This window comes from Aulonocara sp. 'chitande type north' Nkhata Bay, linkage group LG2, assembly GCF_057382095.1.
Source record: "Aulonocara sp. 'chitande type north' Nkhata Bay isolate Kocher_YH1m ecotype deep benthic linkage group LG2, A_spYH_male_GT1.1, whole genome shotgun sequence".
Taxonomy (NCBI): Eukaryota; Metazoa; Chordata; class Actinopteri; order Cichliformes; family Cichlidae; genus Aulonocara; species Aulonocara sp. 'chitande type north' Nkhata Bay.
This window is the reverse complement of record NC_141345.1, coordinates 17,044,479-17,059,496: the sequence shown is the minus strand read 5'-3', so window position 1 is coordinate 17,059,496 and position 15,018 is coordinate 17,044,479. Positions and strand designations below refer to the sequence as shown.

The 15,018-nt window shown below is 40.4% G+C and overlaps 1 protein-coding gene across 2 annotated transcripts in view; it reads right to left on the bottom strand.

Annotated features, from left to right (window-relative positions):
• Positions 1–15,018, bottom strand: part of aff2 (AF4/FMR2 family, member 2) — a 223,691-nt gene that overhangs the window by 145,751 nt on the left and 62,922 nt on the right. The window contains exons 2-4 of one of the 2 annotated variants that reach the window (XM_086306075.1): positions 11,933–12,053; positions 3,816–4,485; positions 2,165–2,598 (exon numbers count right to left, since the gene is read on the bottom strand). In XM_086306075.1, the coding sequence (XP_086162201.1) occupies positions 2,165–2,598; positions 3,816–4,485; positions 11,933–12,053 (1,225 nt within the window). Of the gene's footprint in view, positions 1–2,164; positions 2,599–3,815; positions 4,486–11,175; positions 11,245–11,932; positions 12,054–15,018 lie in introns of those variants that run through there. The other variant, XM_086306083.1, reaches the window with a different exon arrangement.

Genomic DNA, 15,018 nt, shown 5'->3' with positions numbered 1-15,018 from the left:
TAATTATTTATTAAAAGCTAGACATTTTAAATGAGAATAAGAAAGAAAAGTATGTCTTTGTGCCCCCTTTTCCCTGTTCATGCCCTATCGGCCCCCCTGGCTAAACTTTGCTAGATCCGCCCCTGCACAGTTACCAGCCGTCAGCTACGTAGAAAAAGATCCTCGAGTAGAAAGTAAGATTAAATAAATTCTAACAACAGATTATCAAGCTTAAACGTGTTGCTGTTGTTCAGCCGCTGGTTTCCTCTTTCTGGTGCAAAGTGGGCCAAAAACAAACCAGAGAGACGGATTCGCGACAGAAAAGCCAATCAGCTGATCATTAAGCAGTTTCATGATTGAAGTAGCAGCCAGAAGAGGCAGTCGCTCCATATATCGCTTGTTAAGCTTAACGCAGGAATGCTTTACAAACATTCAGAGATGGACTTACACACTTGCTTTACTTCTCTCGGGATAACTTTGTCGGAGATGAAATGCCGGGTTGCTAGCGAAGCTCCACATGCTATCCAGACCACCGACAGGTCCCGCATGCCACAGCCGCTCTATCACGTGATGCATACTGCTCCGACGTGCTAATGTTCTGAGGCGAGTTACGGCGTGTTGCAAGTTTTGTGAGGTGCTTTCGTGATATTTAATGGATCGGATTACATTTTTTATTTTTCTCCGATATCCGATCCAGTAATTTAGGTCAGTATCGGACCGATACCGATACGTAATATCGGATCGGTCCATCTCTAGTTGCTACAAAGTTCAGCATAAACAGGATATGGTCTGCTGGCTTCAGTCGCCGTGACAGTGATTATACAAAGGTGGTTATTAAAGTTGTACATTTTCCAGAAATACAGGGCAAATTTCAAAGATTAAAGATGAAAATTTCTGAGGAAAAAAAGTGACAATTTTATGAGAAAAATATTAGCAAACTTACTGATTTCAAATTTACAAGATTAAAATTGTAAATTTGCATTAAAAAATTGACACATTTAAAAGAAAATGTATTAGGTTAAAGTGATCATTTCAAAAGAAAAAGGTTTGATTAAAACGGCAAATGTAAGACAGAAACTGTGGACATTTATGGCTTAAAGTGGGAAATTTACGAGATTCAATTGTAAGTCAAGAAAAATGAGTTATTGAGTTCAAAAATAGGAATTTCTTTCCATTTTAACCTTGAAAAGTGAAACAATATGACACTGACTGCAAAAAACTATGTTTCCATTCTTTGGCATGAATCTGTCATTCAGACACGTATTTATTTATTTTCTCTGCCTTCTGTGGCTCTAATGCTGCTGTATAGTCACCATGTTGCTGTGAATCACTGTTGTTCAATTAATCTTGTTGTCATTAAGACAACATAACGTTTGACTGTAATTTTAACACCATTATTAGAGCATCAGTGATACGTTTAAGGTTGTGCTGTAGTGACTAAGACCTTTCACCTGTTTTATTTGAGGTGCAGTTAAACGGCAAGAAATTCAAACTGGTAAGGAGGCTAACATAATTTTATATGACGTTAATATGTAGCAATATTTAGGTGTCCTAAGCGTTTATTTTATACAGCAGTTAAACTCCTTCAACTTGCTTAAAGACCACACGGGGAAACAGTTGCTATACGATCCTACATTTCACATGGATCCTCTTCAGGGAGGAAATTAGGAATACTGACACTTTTTTCCACAAAACTGGTTTTTGTGTTGGTTTGTTATCTTGAACATAACCTGCTCCGGAAGTAAAAAGTAGAATTGGGCTGAAAGATCTATTGCTTTATCACCTATTCAGGTTGTAAATCGTGTTTTTAAAAAGTAACTAAGTAATTAATTACTTTTGAAAATAAGTAATCAGTAAAGTAACGGGATTACTTTTTTTGGGGAAGTAATTAGTTACTGATTACTTTTTTCAAGTAACTTGACCAACACTGGTGAGGACTGAACCAACTTAACATGGGTTAAACCTCAAGTAACCTAGCCCCAAATGCTACAGATTTGCAGAATATGTACACAATTACATTTCCTAGTTCTATGTAAAGTGAACTGATGGCTTATATACTATGATCAGGAATAATTTAAAGGACTGAAATTTTATTTTCTGTTTTAGACTAATTCCGTGAAGACCATTTATTTCACATTGGTTTAATATAGATATGGAAAACACGTTCCAGTAATTCTTCGCTTACCTCTCCTGTGTGGTTGAGACTCAGCTTGGGCAGTTTACTCTTCGCATTTCCAGAGTTTCCTCCATAAGCCTGACTGCTGTTAAATCCCTCTGTGGCCACTAGAGGGGGTTTAAGTTGGGGAGAGTCACTAGGCGCCTGGTCTTGGCCATCCATTGGTCGAACATACGCCGTAGGCTTCTGCTGTACAGCTATCGGCTTCCCTGATAGGTTACCAGGTGGGAATGTAGGCGTGGTCAATCCAGATGTGGGCGTGGTTAGACCTGGAGTGGGTGTTGTCAGAACTGATGTGGAAGCCAACGGGGAGGACGATGTACAGAGGTGGGAGCCTGTCTCACTTTCAAATGGGGAGGATTTAAAATATCCACCATTTTCTGCATTAGTGGAAGACTTAAAGTGGCCACCATCCATGGCAGTAGATCGAAAGTTGCCACCATCTGTAAAAAAAAAAAAAAGAACACAACAATCAAAAGTCAAGACTAACCAAAGAAACACCTGTTATAACACAGCGTTGCTTAACTTTCTGCTGGCAAAACTTAATGAAGGTTGAAATGCTGAACCTCTCCCAGATGGATGTAACCAATCACAATCAAAGCAAATGATGTGTTCAACGTGCTTCTGAAATCAAATGCAAGATGTGGTTATCATAGAATGCAGATGTCAATTTTCATGAATTCCCCAAAAAGGTGACCGAGTGTGTTTGTTGCTGAAATTATTCATTCAAATGATTCATCTGTGCTCATGGCTCAAGCAAATAACAAAGAAACAGATAAAGAGACTTTTTGCCAGATGACACTTGGAATTAAGGACTTTCTGAGAGGTAGGTGAGGTGTGATCCCACTTTCCTATTTAAGCCAAAGATGAAGCTAAACCTAGGATTGTATTAGCTGAGGTTAGCATAAAGGTTGTAGTGGGGGCGAGACAACTAGGCTGAATTTGAACAAAGTGTTTTAACAATTCTCAGCACTACTTTTACCAAATAATACAAACCCATTGGCCTGCTGGGCCTAAGTTAACGAACCATTTAAAAAAAAAAAAACTCTAATATTAGCTCGTGCATCTTATTAGCCTACCTATTAGCCATTTTTGCATGTAAAATCACAGCTTGAAACAAATGTAAATAAGCTAAAAAAGAGACTAAAGAATCAAGTAAATGTTGCCATTTGCATGTACGTGATGGCACCAATACTCCTAAACTACTTTGGATGCAATGTGAAGCGGCCGTGACCCTTTGCAGCTGCCCATTCAGCACAAGCGCATATTAAGGTGAGTGTTTTCCTCCGAACGGGAACGAGCTGCTACAGAAACATAAATATGTTAAATAAATACGTTGACTATAGTGCAGAGAGAGCGAGGCAGGGATTTCGCAGACGGTCCATCAAAAGTCAGTTTAAGCAGCTGACATCAATTTTTATAAATGTGCATTCCTGCGCTCCTTTTATCAACTAACTTTGACTTGTGTATAATTTGCACTAACTGAGCATCTAGCATTATAGCAGGTGGATACTTATCACCATCACTGCCAGAAACCCTGCTACGCATGATATCATGTAGACATGCTAGCCTGTCTACATGATATTTTTCTTAGAGTACAGATGTGAAAGTTAAACAACCAAACGTCTTCTTTTACAGATTTTTTTTCTTGCCGACTTACCGGCGAGTGGGTGGGTTTTGGCTGGGTGGGATGAGTGCCTTCTAGAAGAAGAGGAAGAGGAAGATGATGAGGAAGAAGAAGGGCTTGAATCTTCTTTTAGACCAAGTTCATCTTTGAGTGAGCTGAACAGCTCGTCATGTCTTTGCTGCTCATCCAACAAAGACATTTTACCTCTGCTGGTGGTAGCTCCTGCTGTCACCTGCCCCTGCCCATTCTGTCCTAACCCCACAACAAGGCCTGTCCCCTGGGTGCTCTGTCCGTGGCCTCCCCTTGACCAGTCCATGGAGCTCCGGGACTTTTTGGAGTTCTGATGTGGGATTGCTGTTGATGAGGATGTGGTTGAAGGGGGTGGTTGCATTGAAGCTGTAGAGGAAGAGGGTGTATTCCCTGTCTTCTTGTCCCCACCTGTCTCTGCTCCTCCTCCTCCACCTCCTCCTCCTCCACCTGCTCCTCCTCTCAGGGCTTCGTTAAAAAGCTGGGATGGCTCTATGGCGGGTCTCTCTGTCGCTGACGTGGTCGGGGCTTGCTGCAGGTTGCTGTTCGCTGTTGTTCCTTTGGGGATTCCCACCAAGTGGCTCTGGTTGGAATGGCTGGTTAACAGATCTTTCATTTCTTCATACGAGCCCAGCGTGTTTTGGACACGATTGGCCAATGCATCACCTTTATTAGTCTGAGAGGAGAGAAGGAAGACAAAAAAGACAAGGGGGAAGGGAGATACAGAAGAGTATTAATTAAGCCTTCCATTCTTCCTTTTTTACAGGTTTGATGAAAAGCCCTCTTTACTCATCTGGAAAAGAACAGTGAGAGATAGATAGGGTGACCACTGACCAGACATCAGGATGAGATGATTAATTAAATACATGCCACCCATAAGAGGGTCCAGTCCAGGCTGGAGTAGTAAAATTAATGGGGCAGGAATCATTATTAGCCTGACCCCAGATTCTCAGGCATTAATGGCTTGGAGGACAGTGCACGTTTTACTGATATATGAAGGTAAAGCTCTTTAGCTTCTACCTGGTAACATGGAGATGTTCCTCAGAATAGCTCAGCAGTACCTTTGGTTTCAGTCATTGACAGATTCTTTAATGATCAAACTGCACGATTTGATCATCTGGCATTTTAAAAAGGACACGGGTAATCAGCAGCGGTTTCAGCGCTTCTATTTTAGGAACCGGATTCTTGCAAAACGTCAGGAAAGAGGAGCAGGGAAAAAGTGAAGGCCAGTAGATTTTTATCCTATCCATTGACATTTCCTTTTTCTACCAGAGTTACAAATTGTGTAGCAAATATTAATCATGAATCAAGTCTGAATTATGCAAGATCTCCAGCCTATAATTTACGTGTGACATTTCATCATGAGCTGCAGATGAATGATGAACAATGGAAACACTGAATGAGATCAATGTCGAGTGTGGCCCTGTAATTTTATTGTACAACAGTGTTGAGGTTTGCTCAACAAATTTTCTCAGGTAGTTGACAGCCTGCACTCGTCTAATCAGCCCTGTGCTAACATTAAAAGGTAGTGTCAAATAAATGTGAGGTTGAAAACAACCTTATTCTAATTTTTGAGCCAAGGTGAAACTGCTTTATTTGAAGAGCTTAATGAATTTGTGAATAATGAATATGTAAGGTAAAGGTCATAGTACCAGTATTGGAGTGCAAAACAAATATATAATTATGTATGTATATATATATATATATATATATATATATATATATATATATATATATATATATATATATATATATATATATATATATAATCCGTGTGAGGTTTCCTTATATCCTTTATTCTCCTCAGTAATGTCAGACTCTTGGCTACATGTTGTGTGGTTTTGTTTTTCCAATGCTAACAGCTTCAGTCAATAACCACATAATACTGTAATAACATGCAATGATCCATGGAGAGGTCTTATTGCTGAAGAGGGAATTGTAAGTGCTTGTGCGCATGCGTGCGCAAGTGTGTGTGCCACTTCACAACATTACAAATTAGTATAACACCACCCCAGTATTTGCTCTAATAGAGGGCCGTGTAAGTACCATTTGATAATAATTGCTATACTGTGGTGCCCCCCTTTTTCTAATCATCACTGGTTTGACAATAGTTTATGAAGCAGGCAGAGCCAACTTTCTCCTTTTTTATTCTGACCAGTTACACAAAAATCAGGCTAAACTATTACTAACTAAAATCACCAACAACAAGAACAGGAAAAGTAAAAACCCAGCGAGGTCCATAATTATCTGGACAATGACATTTTTTGTAAAATCAAACTGTACATATATGATTGAAATGCAGACTGTTTGGGTTTGACAAAAGTATTGCATGGGCTGTTTAGGAATTATAGATATTTTTATACTTTTTTGAGAAGCTCAAAAGTGGCTTAAAAATCCGATCATCCAACAAACTCTAAGAGGAGCCAAATCACGCTGGGCTTCTGGAAAATGAAGAAGGTCAGCATCATCAAAAGGCACTAAGGACCACAGAAGATAACTTTACCAAATATATCCAGGAACAGCCTCAAAGAGGTAGGTTTATCACTGTCAAAGGCAACAATGTAGACACACCGTCATAAATGGAAAGACAGACAGTTTACAACAAGGTGCAAACTGTTGGTGCAACACTCAAGACCAGATTATACTTTTGTGAAAAATACATTTAAAGCAATTTCTGAAAATAGTCTTTGGAAAGATGAAACTGATGCTAACTTGTAGCTTAATGATGGGACAAAAAAAGTATGGGGAAGGAAAGGAACGCTTCACAATCTGAAAGCGCCCCACATCATGTGTCAAACACAGTGGAGACCACGTTTTGTCATGGGCATGTATGTCTGCCAGAGCTATACTCTGCTCAGATTCAGCCAAATGTCCTGATTGGACAGCTTGGATCAGAAGTAATTATATGTGCTGTACTGGCAGTTCACCAAAATACCAACAATGTGTAGCCCAGTGGGGATGGTGCTCCGTGGGTAGGTAAAATGCTCATTCGTTGAAAAGCTATTGGCAGAAAAGGAAAAAGAAAAAACGTGACTTCCATCTTTCCAGATAACACAGGCTCTAAGCGAGCACATTTAAGCATCTTTAAAGTCTAAGCTAACCAGCAACAAGAGTAGCTCATTTATGGTGGTTGCACATATTTTAACACTGTCCCCTGGTGTCACACATGGTACACTCCTACAGCTCTACACAGGACCAATGAATAACCAGCACCCAACCATCTTTACTGAACATCTCTGGTTACACTAATATAGAGGTTAATAGAACTGATTCTTATGATTGTGTGTGTCACAAAAAACGTCAACTCGAACCTATGCGAGTGGAAGGACCATTCATCTCTTCGTCACTTCACTGTATCCTTCAGTTTTAGACTCTAACAAAGCAGGAAAACCATGGAAATACCGAAATTAAACAGGGCAAAGAATCAAGCCTTATTTACAAAAGATTAACGCAAAAAAGGACAGAATTGCATTCAAATAATCTGAACAGATGTAATTTCTGTGTGCGCACACTCACACACTGGCACGCAAACACTACACACCGTGAAGTTAGCTGTGAATAAATTAGCCCATCTCTTCTCCATCTCGGGCTCATGAATAAAAGATCTGGTGGCTGAAGAGGAACAGAAAACACATTTACAGAGAGGCAAAATGGAAAACAGAGGAGAAGGAGAGGATGAATACCTATGTGCGTATGAATGTGTGTGTGTGTGTATGAATAGATCATCCCAAATAGCTGCTAACGGCATAACACTCTTTAACAGGATTAGAAGAGGGATTAGCTAATAGCTGACAGAGAGAATGAATACTGGAGAGAGGGAGAGAGAAAAGACAGAGGCAGAGTGATGGACAAACGGGAGATACGCAGGTACAGAGAGAAAAAAGAGACTGGTGGTGGACAAAAAAAAAGCAAAAATGAAGGCGAGTGGAGCCTGGAATTACTAAAGTTCTACAAATTGTATACATGATGATCATAAAGTGATGATACTGATCTATAGGCTGCAGTTCAGCACATTCACACAGATGAAGTGCAGCAAGGTTGCGCTGGTTAAGCCAGTATGAAGTAAAGCCAGCATTGAAAAAATGAAATGTTTGTGTGTTAAATAAATCAGAAGAAAAAAGTAGCAAACTGTGGGAAAGCCATTTTCAACTTCAGCAGAGAGACGCAGACCTAAGACACACATGCTTAACATAACATCAGGGAAAATAGAAACAGGAGATGGGACACGGGCATAACTAAGAAACAAATACAGAGGACATGACGGGCTGGGGAGAACACACATGACAGATGGGGAAGACATGGAATGAGACACAAGGGGAATTTAATAAACAATGAGCTATAACAGGGGAACCTAGGCAATATAGAATAACCTCAAGGCTAACTCAATGAACTTAAGCCTAAATAATACAAAATAATATTAAAATACAAGAAAACTCAAATGACCCTGGACCATGAGAAATATTTATAGAAAAACAATATTTATAAGAACTTTAATACTTAAAAATTGAATTTTAAGAGTTTTTCTATGCTCGAGCATGAAGATGAAGGTTGGTCACTAGCAGACCTTACAGGCTGAATTTGCTTAGGTAGCCTAACCTGATTTGTTAATCAACAGTATCCTTTGCTCGCATTGGTCATCTCTTTAGCTTGAAATTGAGAAAAGTTTAACTCACAACCCACCCGCTCCGTCACCTATTGTCAGTTGCAGTTTCATTGACTTTCTGTGGTCTCTGATTGATGCTTGTCGCTTACAGTGTGAATGCCCGTTTAGGAGTGAAAGAACGTCTCATTCATATCTATGTCAGCTACCATGCAGTGAATGTGCTGTGCCTCAGCCACTCACTGAACAGAGTGCCAACAATGACACTGTTCTGGAGAGGGCCACAGGCAGAAGCTGCATATTTAGCTTAAAGCTACAGATAAAAAAAGAAAGAAAGAAAAGCTACAGACACCAAGACATCTTGGAAAAGAGTCAAATCCAGGGATATCTGTGCAGTATTTTGCACTGAAAATTCAAAGCCATATTCTTGTGGGACCTTTAAAGTGAAGAACTATATATAGCTGATGAAATGTATGGTATCCGGTCATTAAGTGATGACGTGACGAATCCTACTTCCGGGCCAAAAGTAGTCTGCGTTTAATATGGCTTTTGTGTTGTTAACATGTTTAATGTTTTGTATTTTCTTCTATTTGATCTCAAAAAGCTCCTAAAACAGTCAGTGATCACTGCTGACCTCCCTCGGCTTTTATTACCGCTAATCATTTATTTAAGCTGTTTTTAAAACCTTAGGATGTAACTACAGCCCAGCCCATGCAGCAGTATATGAATGACTAACCTCGTATTGTGGATGGATTATCTCAGTTGTTCTCCTGGCTGAAGTTTGGTCCTTTTACAGCATCCTGCCATGCGATTACATTTGTTCCTGACCACCGAGAACACTCACGTTAACTTTTATCGAGTGGAAAAAAAGTTAGCTTGTTTATATTATGCTAACATAGCTGTGTCGCTAGCGGTCACGTAGCACATCATTATATACCAGCTAGCCCAACTTCAGTAACGCTACAAATGTCACTGCTGTTTAGTTTTCTGTCTTCATTTATGTTGGAAGTGATAACAGAGCTGTACGTTTTAATTTGTTTCCAAAACCCCGCAGTCAGGACATGCTATATTGTATTTAGATGGAAGCTAGCGAGCTAACTTCCTGCTAACTTCTAACTTCGTTAAATGTCATAAATTCCGTTTTCATGGATGCCTGGATGTTAAACTCAATTGTTACACCTGGTAGAGCAGAACGCTGATCATTTTATTAAAGATGAAAGACTTTAGACAGTTTTTCAACTCTCAGTAATGCCATAGTGATCGTTTGATATATGGACCTGCAGCGGAGTTTAGGCCCAGACACGGCTAGTGACGTCAGACTGAACCACCGGATTACTGTTCTGACTTACACTCTTCTTCTACAGTTTAAATCTACCAAATCTAAAACAAAAACATTTCAGATTAAACAGGCTTCCTTTTAACAGGCCGCAAAATTAAAAGTACCTGCAAAAATACAAGCAGGAAGCAGAGCAAGCAAATGTACTGATTAAATTAATCAAATCACGACACTTTTAACTACTTATTGCAGACAGCAAGGCGGTGTCTAAAATTTCCGCCTTCCTTCCCACAGACCAGCCCGCACTGATCTTTGTACTCTCCCCACACATGAATCTTGACCTCACCTCAGCACCATTAATTAGCTGGAAACAATTAGTTGGAGTGTGAAGACAGTTAAGATTGGATTCATTATCAGAACAACCTCTCATTTGCTTTGCACTGGCCCCGAACCGCGAGCGGCGTCTTAGTGAGAAGACCTTGTGTCCTCTGAGTTCAGACGCAGCAGCGCTTAAACACGTTCTGTCAGGATTCAAAGCCAGTCTGTCCCAAGGTCGATACACTTCGCAGCATAACCAAGTGTTGAAGTGCTTGGTGGTAGCAAATGAGAGTTAACAAACCAAAATCAATTTTATACACAGGGGCATTCGAGTGGCCGTGGACTTCATGCGTGGCTGCTTCACTTTCTGCTAAAAAACCCCCAAAAATCTCTGAAGCGCCTCAGAAGATCAAGACCTTAAACACAAGGGCATTAAACTTCATTCCACTGGAGAAGAGCGTGGTTATACTAAAAATGAATGGTACAAAACATCTTTGGATAATTGCTGATTAGCCGTATCAATTCCTTTCAACTGATTGTTTCATATGACGCTAAATCACAGAGCAGTGCTGCTGCTGTAGAGGGGAGTCGCCCGTCCTCATGATTAAGATGTCATAAATTCACTCCATGCCCAAATGAATTTCTGGTGTCCAGTACATCCACTTCTCCTTCCATGGAGATCAATCAAAAACTTAACAGCGAAGTATTAAAACTGTCTCCGGAACAGCAATGAGGGAGCACTCGGCGCAAAGTCTCAGCTCAGCCACAGCCAGTGTTAATGTTTTCTCACATTTTTTTCACACTTTAGAATAAGTGACAGGCAGAGCTGGAGCTCACACGTGCCTAGCTACTGCAGGAGCCATGCTAATGTCTCATTTAGCAACACCTGTACAGAGAACGCTACAAAATCACGCAAAACACAACGGGAATAGGAAGAACGAAAACAGAAATAGGAAAAAACAGATTTCCAAAAGCACAAGTGTTTCTGGGGAGACAATAACGCGACGGACCAGTTGCAGGAACCAATATGCTAAGAATTACGCTGGGAGACACGTGGAATAAGTGGAGGATCTATGAGTTTTGTGAGGAAAGAGAGGTAAGTGTGTTAGCCTAACTATTAGCCTAAATCTGTCATCAGTATTATATGAATCATGAGATTAAAACACACTTACCTGGCAGGTTTTGGTTCCTGCAACTGGTCCGTCGGGTTATTGTCTCCCCAGAAACACTTGTGCTTTTGCAAATCAGTTTTTTCCTATTTCTGTTTTCCCTATTTCCGTTGTGCTTTGTGTGCTTTTCCAGCATTTTTCTTATTCCTGGTGTTTTCTTAAGTTGCAGTCTGTTTGGCCTCTCAGGGCCACCGTATCTTTCCTTCCTGCTGCTGTCAGACTTCACAACAACGACTTTGCAGCTGACCAAACACACACAAGTGCACTTATCGTTTTCTGACAACATTGCATTTTATTATGTTGTATATAGTATTTTATTCTATTCCTTTGTTTACAGTATCTGATACTTATTATTTTATTCTATTCCAGGGTTTTTTCTTAATTTTTGCTACTGTAACGTTGCACTCTCCACTTTCTGCTGTAACAAAACAAATTTCACATGTGTGGGACTAATAAAGGTTATCTTATCTTTAAATACACTTCCTATGGAAAAGTGTTACTTGCATAAAACCCCCTGAAATTTCTCTCATTTAACATGAAAAACTGTGTTTAACAACAGAAATGACCTTAAATACAGACACTGTTTTCTGTGTTTCTCTGTGACCAGACTTCCCAACACCCTGTCACCCAACAATACAGAGAAAAATTCAACAGTCAACCAAGCTGTTGAGCTTTGTGTGTGATTCTAAAATGGTTAAAATAACATCCCAAAAAGCATAAATGAGTAATTATCTGCTTGTTAACCATCAGTTAACCTTACTTTATAGGGTTCTCCAAACAAGTTGAATCCAGTAGAGAACAAGTCCTCATCCTGTTGGACCTCCTGGTTCCTCCTCTCCCACTCTCTCCTCTTCAGAGCGCTGCGCTCTGACTCCAGATGACTGGAAAGGCACAAAGAGAAAAGCTAGTTAGCATCCCCCCTCTGAGGCGACACATGGCCTGCCACAGTGGTTTTTAATGAGTATTGCTTACAAGTAGTATTTGGAGCTGCAAAGAGCATTGGCTGAAATTCTTTGTTTTGAACAGACTAGCGGGGAAGCTGGTAAAGGAAAATAGCAGGCTAAGTCATGTGATTATATCGTGTGAAAATGACTCAAGTTCCAGATAAACGAGGAGGAAAATAAAAAACCTAAACCCTGACATGAGTCTTGAGGTAAGAGTAAAAATGTAACATTCAGAATTGTAAGAAAAAGGTTTTCAAAACAGTTTCCCACGTCGACATGGGAAACGCAGTTTATGATTTACCTAACTATGAACACGTAGCAGTTGTGGATGAAATGTTTGTACTGGCAGTTTTAAAACTGAGGAGTGTGTTCGTTGCCTCTTTGAGCAGCTCACGGGGTTTAAATTGTTATTTTTACTTAACTTCTGAATGAATTCCAGGAGTCTTTGGGTCGCTTTGCAAACTCTAAAATCTAACAAACCTGACTCACCTGCACCGTTTGGTTCAAAAGGAAAACATCTGATCAGCCAAGGTTATATATGCCAGAACTGTTGTGTGGCAGGTCTAGCACAGCAATTCTTTCTCTTCTTTTAAGTCCATATTTATATATCTACATATTTACTGCAAAACTTTGAAATCTGAAAGAACTACACTACAAACTCCAGTAGTGTGGGGCTAGGAGGGAATCCTACAACCTGCTTGCCTACCTACACTTACATTATATATATTCTAAACAAGCGTGACTATATAGGAAAGTTAGACTAACGTAACATTAACTGGATGGCACTGGAGGGGCAGTCAGAGATGGTTCAGGGAAAATCAGACAAATCTATTAGAAAAATAAATCATATCTAAAAGTGGTTTAAAATTCATTAGGATTCATGGCTGCTTTGTGACAACGTGAAGCAAATGATTATCATGTTTTTGTCTAAGTTTCCAAAGTAAAGCAGTGAGGGAAGATGGTGCGCGCAGTTTGTTGCTTTGCTTATATGTTCATACTGCATGTCAGTGATAATTACAATGATGCTTTGAGGAGGACAGGCCTGTTTTTCCAATAAAAAAAAAAACGATTCAGCCACTCCATCCACCCACCCTTAGCCAAACCCCTGCTGGACATGTTACTCTACATGAATGCTCACTAAGAAATTATGTCACCCTAAAACTACGCGTTGTTTTTTTAAATAGATAAAATAAAGACATAATTAGGTGCTGGAAGATACATTTGCCAACTTTGGACAGAGCTAAATGTTCCCCCGACTGTCCATCTGATGCAATGCTAATCCAATTACCTCCGGCCGCCTCCAGCTTAATACTTTCAAAGAAATCAAACAGTATTTCCAAAAACATTTAACTCCTCCTTTGTACAGCCTGTGTCATCTTTGTGAAAAGCTTTAGGGACGACTGAGTCAACAACAATAAATAATACAATTAAATGAAATTCTGAGTGACGATCATTATATACAGGCATAAGGCGTAACACACACACACAGACACTCACAAATAATGAAGGCATGAGCAATAAATAGTCTGCTTCCTCCTCAGTATCAACCCTTTTTTTCAGATTTCTATTTCCAGTGAGTTTAATGCTGTGATGTAACATATGCTTTTAGCTGGCTAGTTTCATTCATGAGTGCATTCATTTTTAACACAGGTGAGCCCAGTGGGGATTGTGCTCCTAATCCAGGCAGTGTTTACGACACGCTATACCCACTGAAGCACTTGAAAGGACGGATACATTTATTTCCTGCTACGGCATCTTTGGATGGCTCCCAATCAAATCAGCTTTTAATCTTCAAACGTTCCCACAGAACGTACGATTGCTGGATTCGTGTGATTTAAAGTATGAAAACATTTAAAAAGGAGACAGCTGACTGTAAACAGGGACAGAAATGATTAGAATCAAAGGGGTTTGGTCTGTGGGGAGCAAAGGGGGCGGCGGTGAACCTCAGGTTTTTGGGACATTTTCGTTGCGTAACCATGTATTTTTAGAAAAAAATCTTTTACTGCACAGTTCCCAATTCACTCTGCCCTCCTGAACTTTCTTTAGTCACCAGCCCCCACTGAGAATTCTACAAGCTGGCAGCCAAACTGGAATCCCAGAGGCACAAAGTAATGTGTGAGAGTGTTTGTGAATACATGTTATGCATAAGCCCATGGCCTGCTGACCCAGGAAAGGGCATCCTGTTTTACCACATCCACTGCAGAGAGATGAGACAGGCTGGCTAATTAGTGATCAACACAATTAAAAGAGACTTTCCTCTTTTTTTCCCACTACCAGGCCTTGCCTTCAACATTTCATCTATCAGCAAGATGTGAGTGGGAGGGAGAAAGAGCAGAGAGGCAATGAGAGGAAAGAGAGAGGGAGAAAAAAAAATTGGAGACCCAGGGGAGAGAAAAAGACCCAGTTTCAGGGCAACAGACAGTTTCTTTAAAAGGAAAGAAAAATAAGAGAATGATGAAAGACAGAGCGGAGGGATGGGGAGAGGAAGGTAAGATAGGAAGAAGGGAGGAGCAAAGAGGAAGCTAGAGCAGTGGGAATTTCAGATGAAATGATTGACAGGTTAGGTAGGGGTGTGTGTGAGTGGATTGGGGGGATGCAGCGACAGAAATGTACGTAGATGTGATCATTGTGTGAGCTAGCACTGCTGGTTGACATGTACGTTGTCTGTCAGCGCAGAGAGATAACTGACAGAGCTGTCACGACCACAAACACACACGTATGGAGCACGCACACAGAAGCACACAGCCCCCACGTGACAGATCGCTGTCTCCGTCTGTCACACACCAGACATTCACACGAAGGGAATCGGGTCAGACGAGGTAATTAACACATCCAGGATTTATTTCCCAGCATGTGGCAGGGCTACAGAGCTACCTGTCACATACGGGTTGGCCGAGGCTTT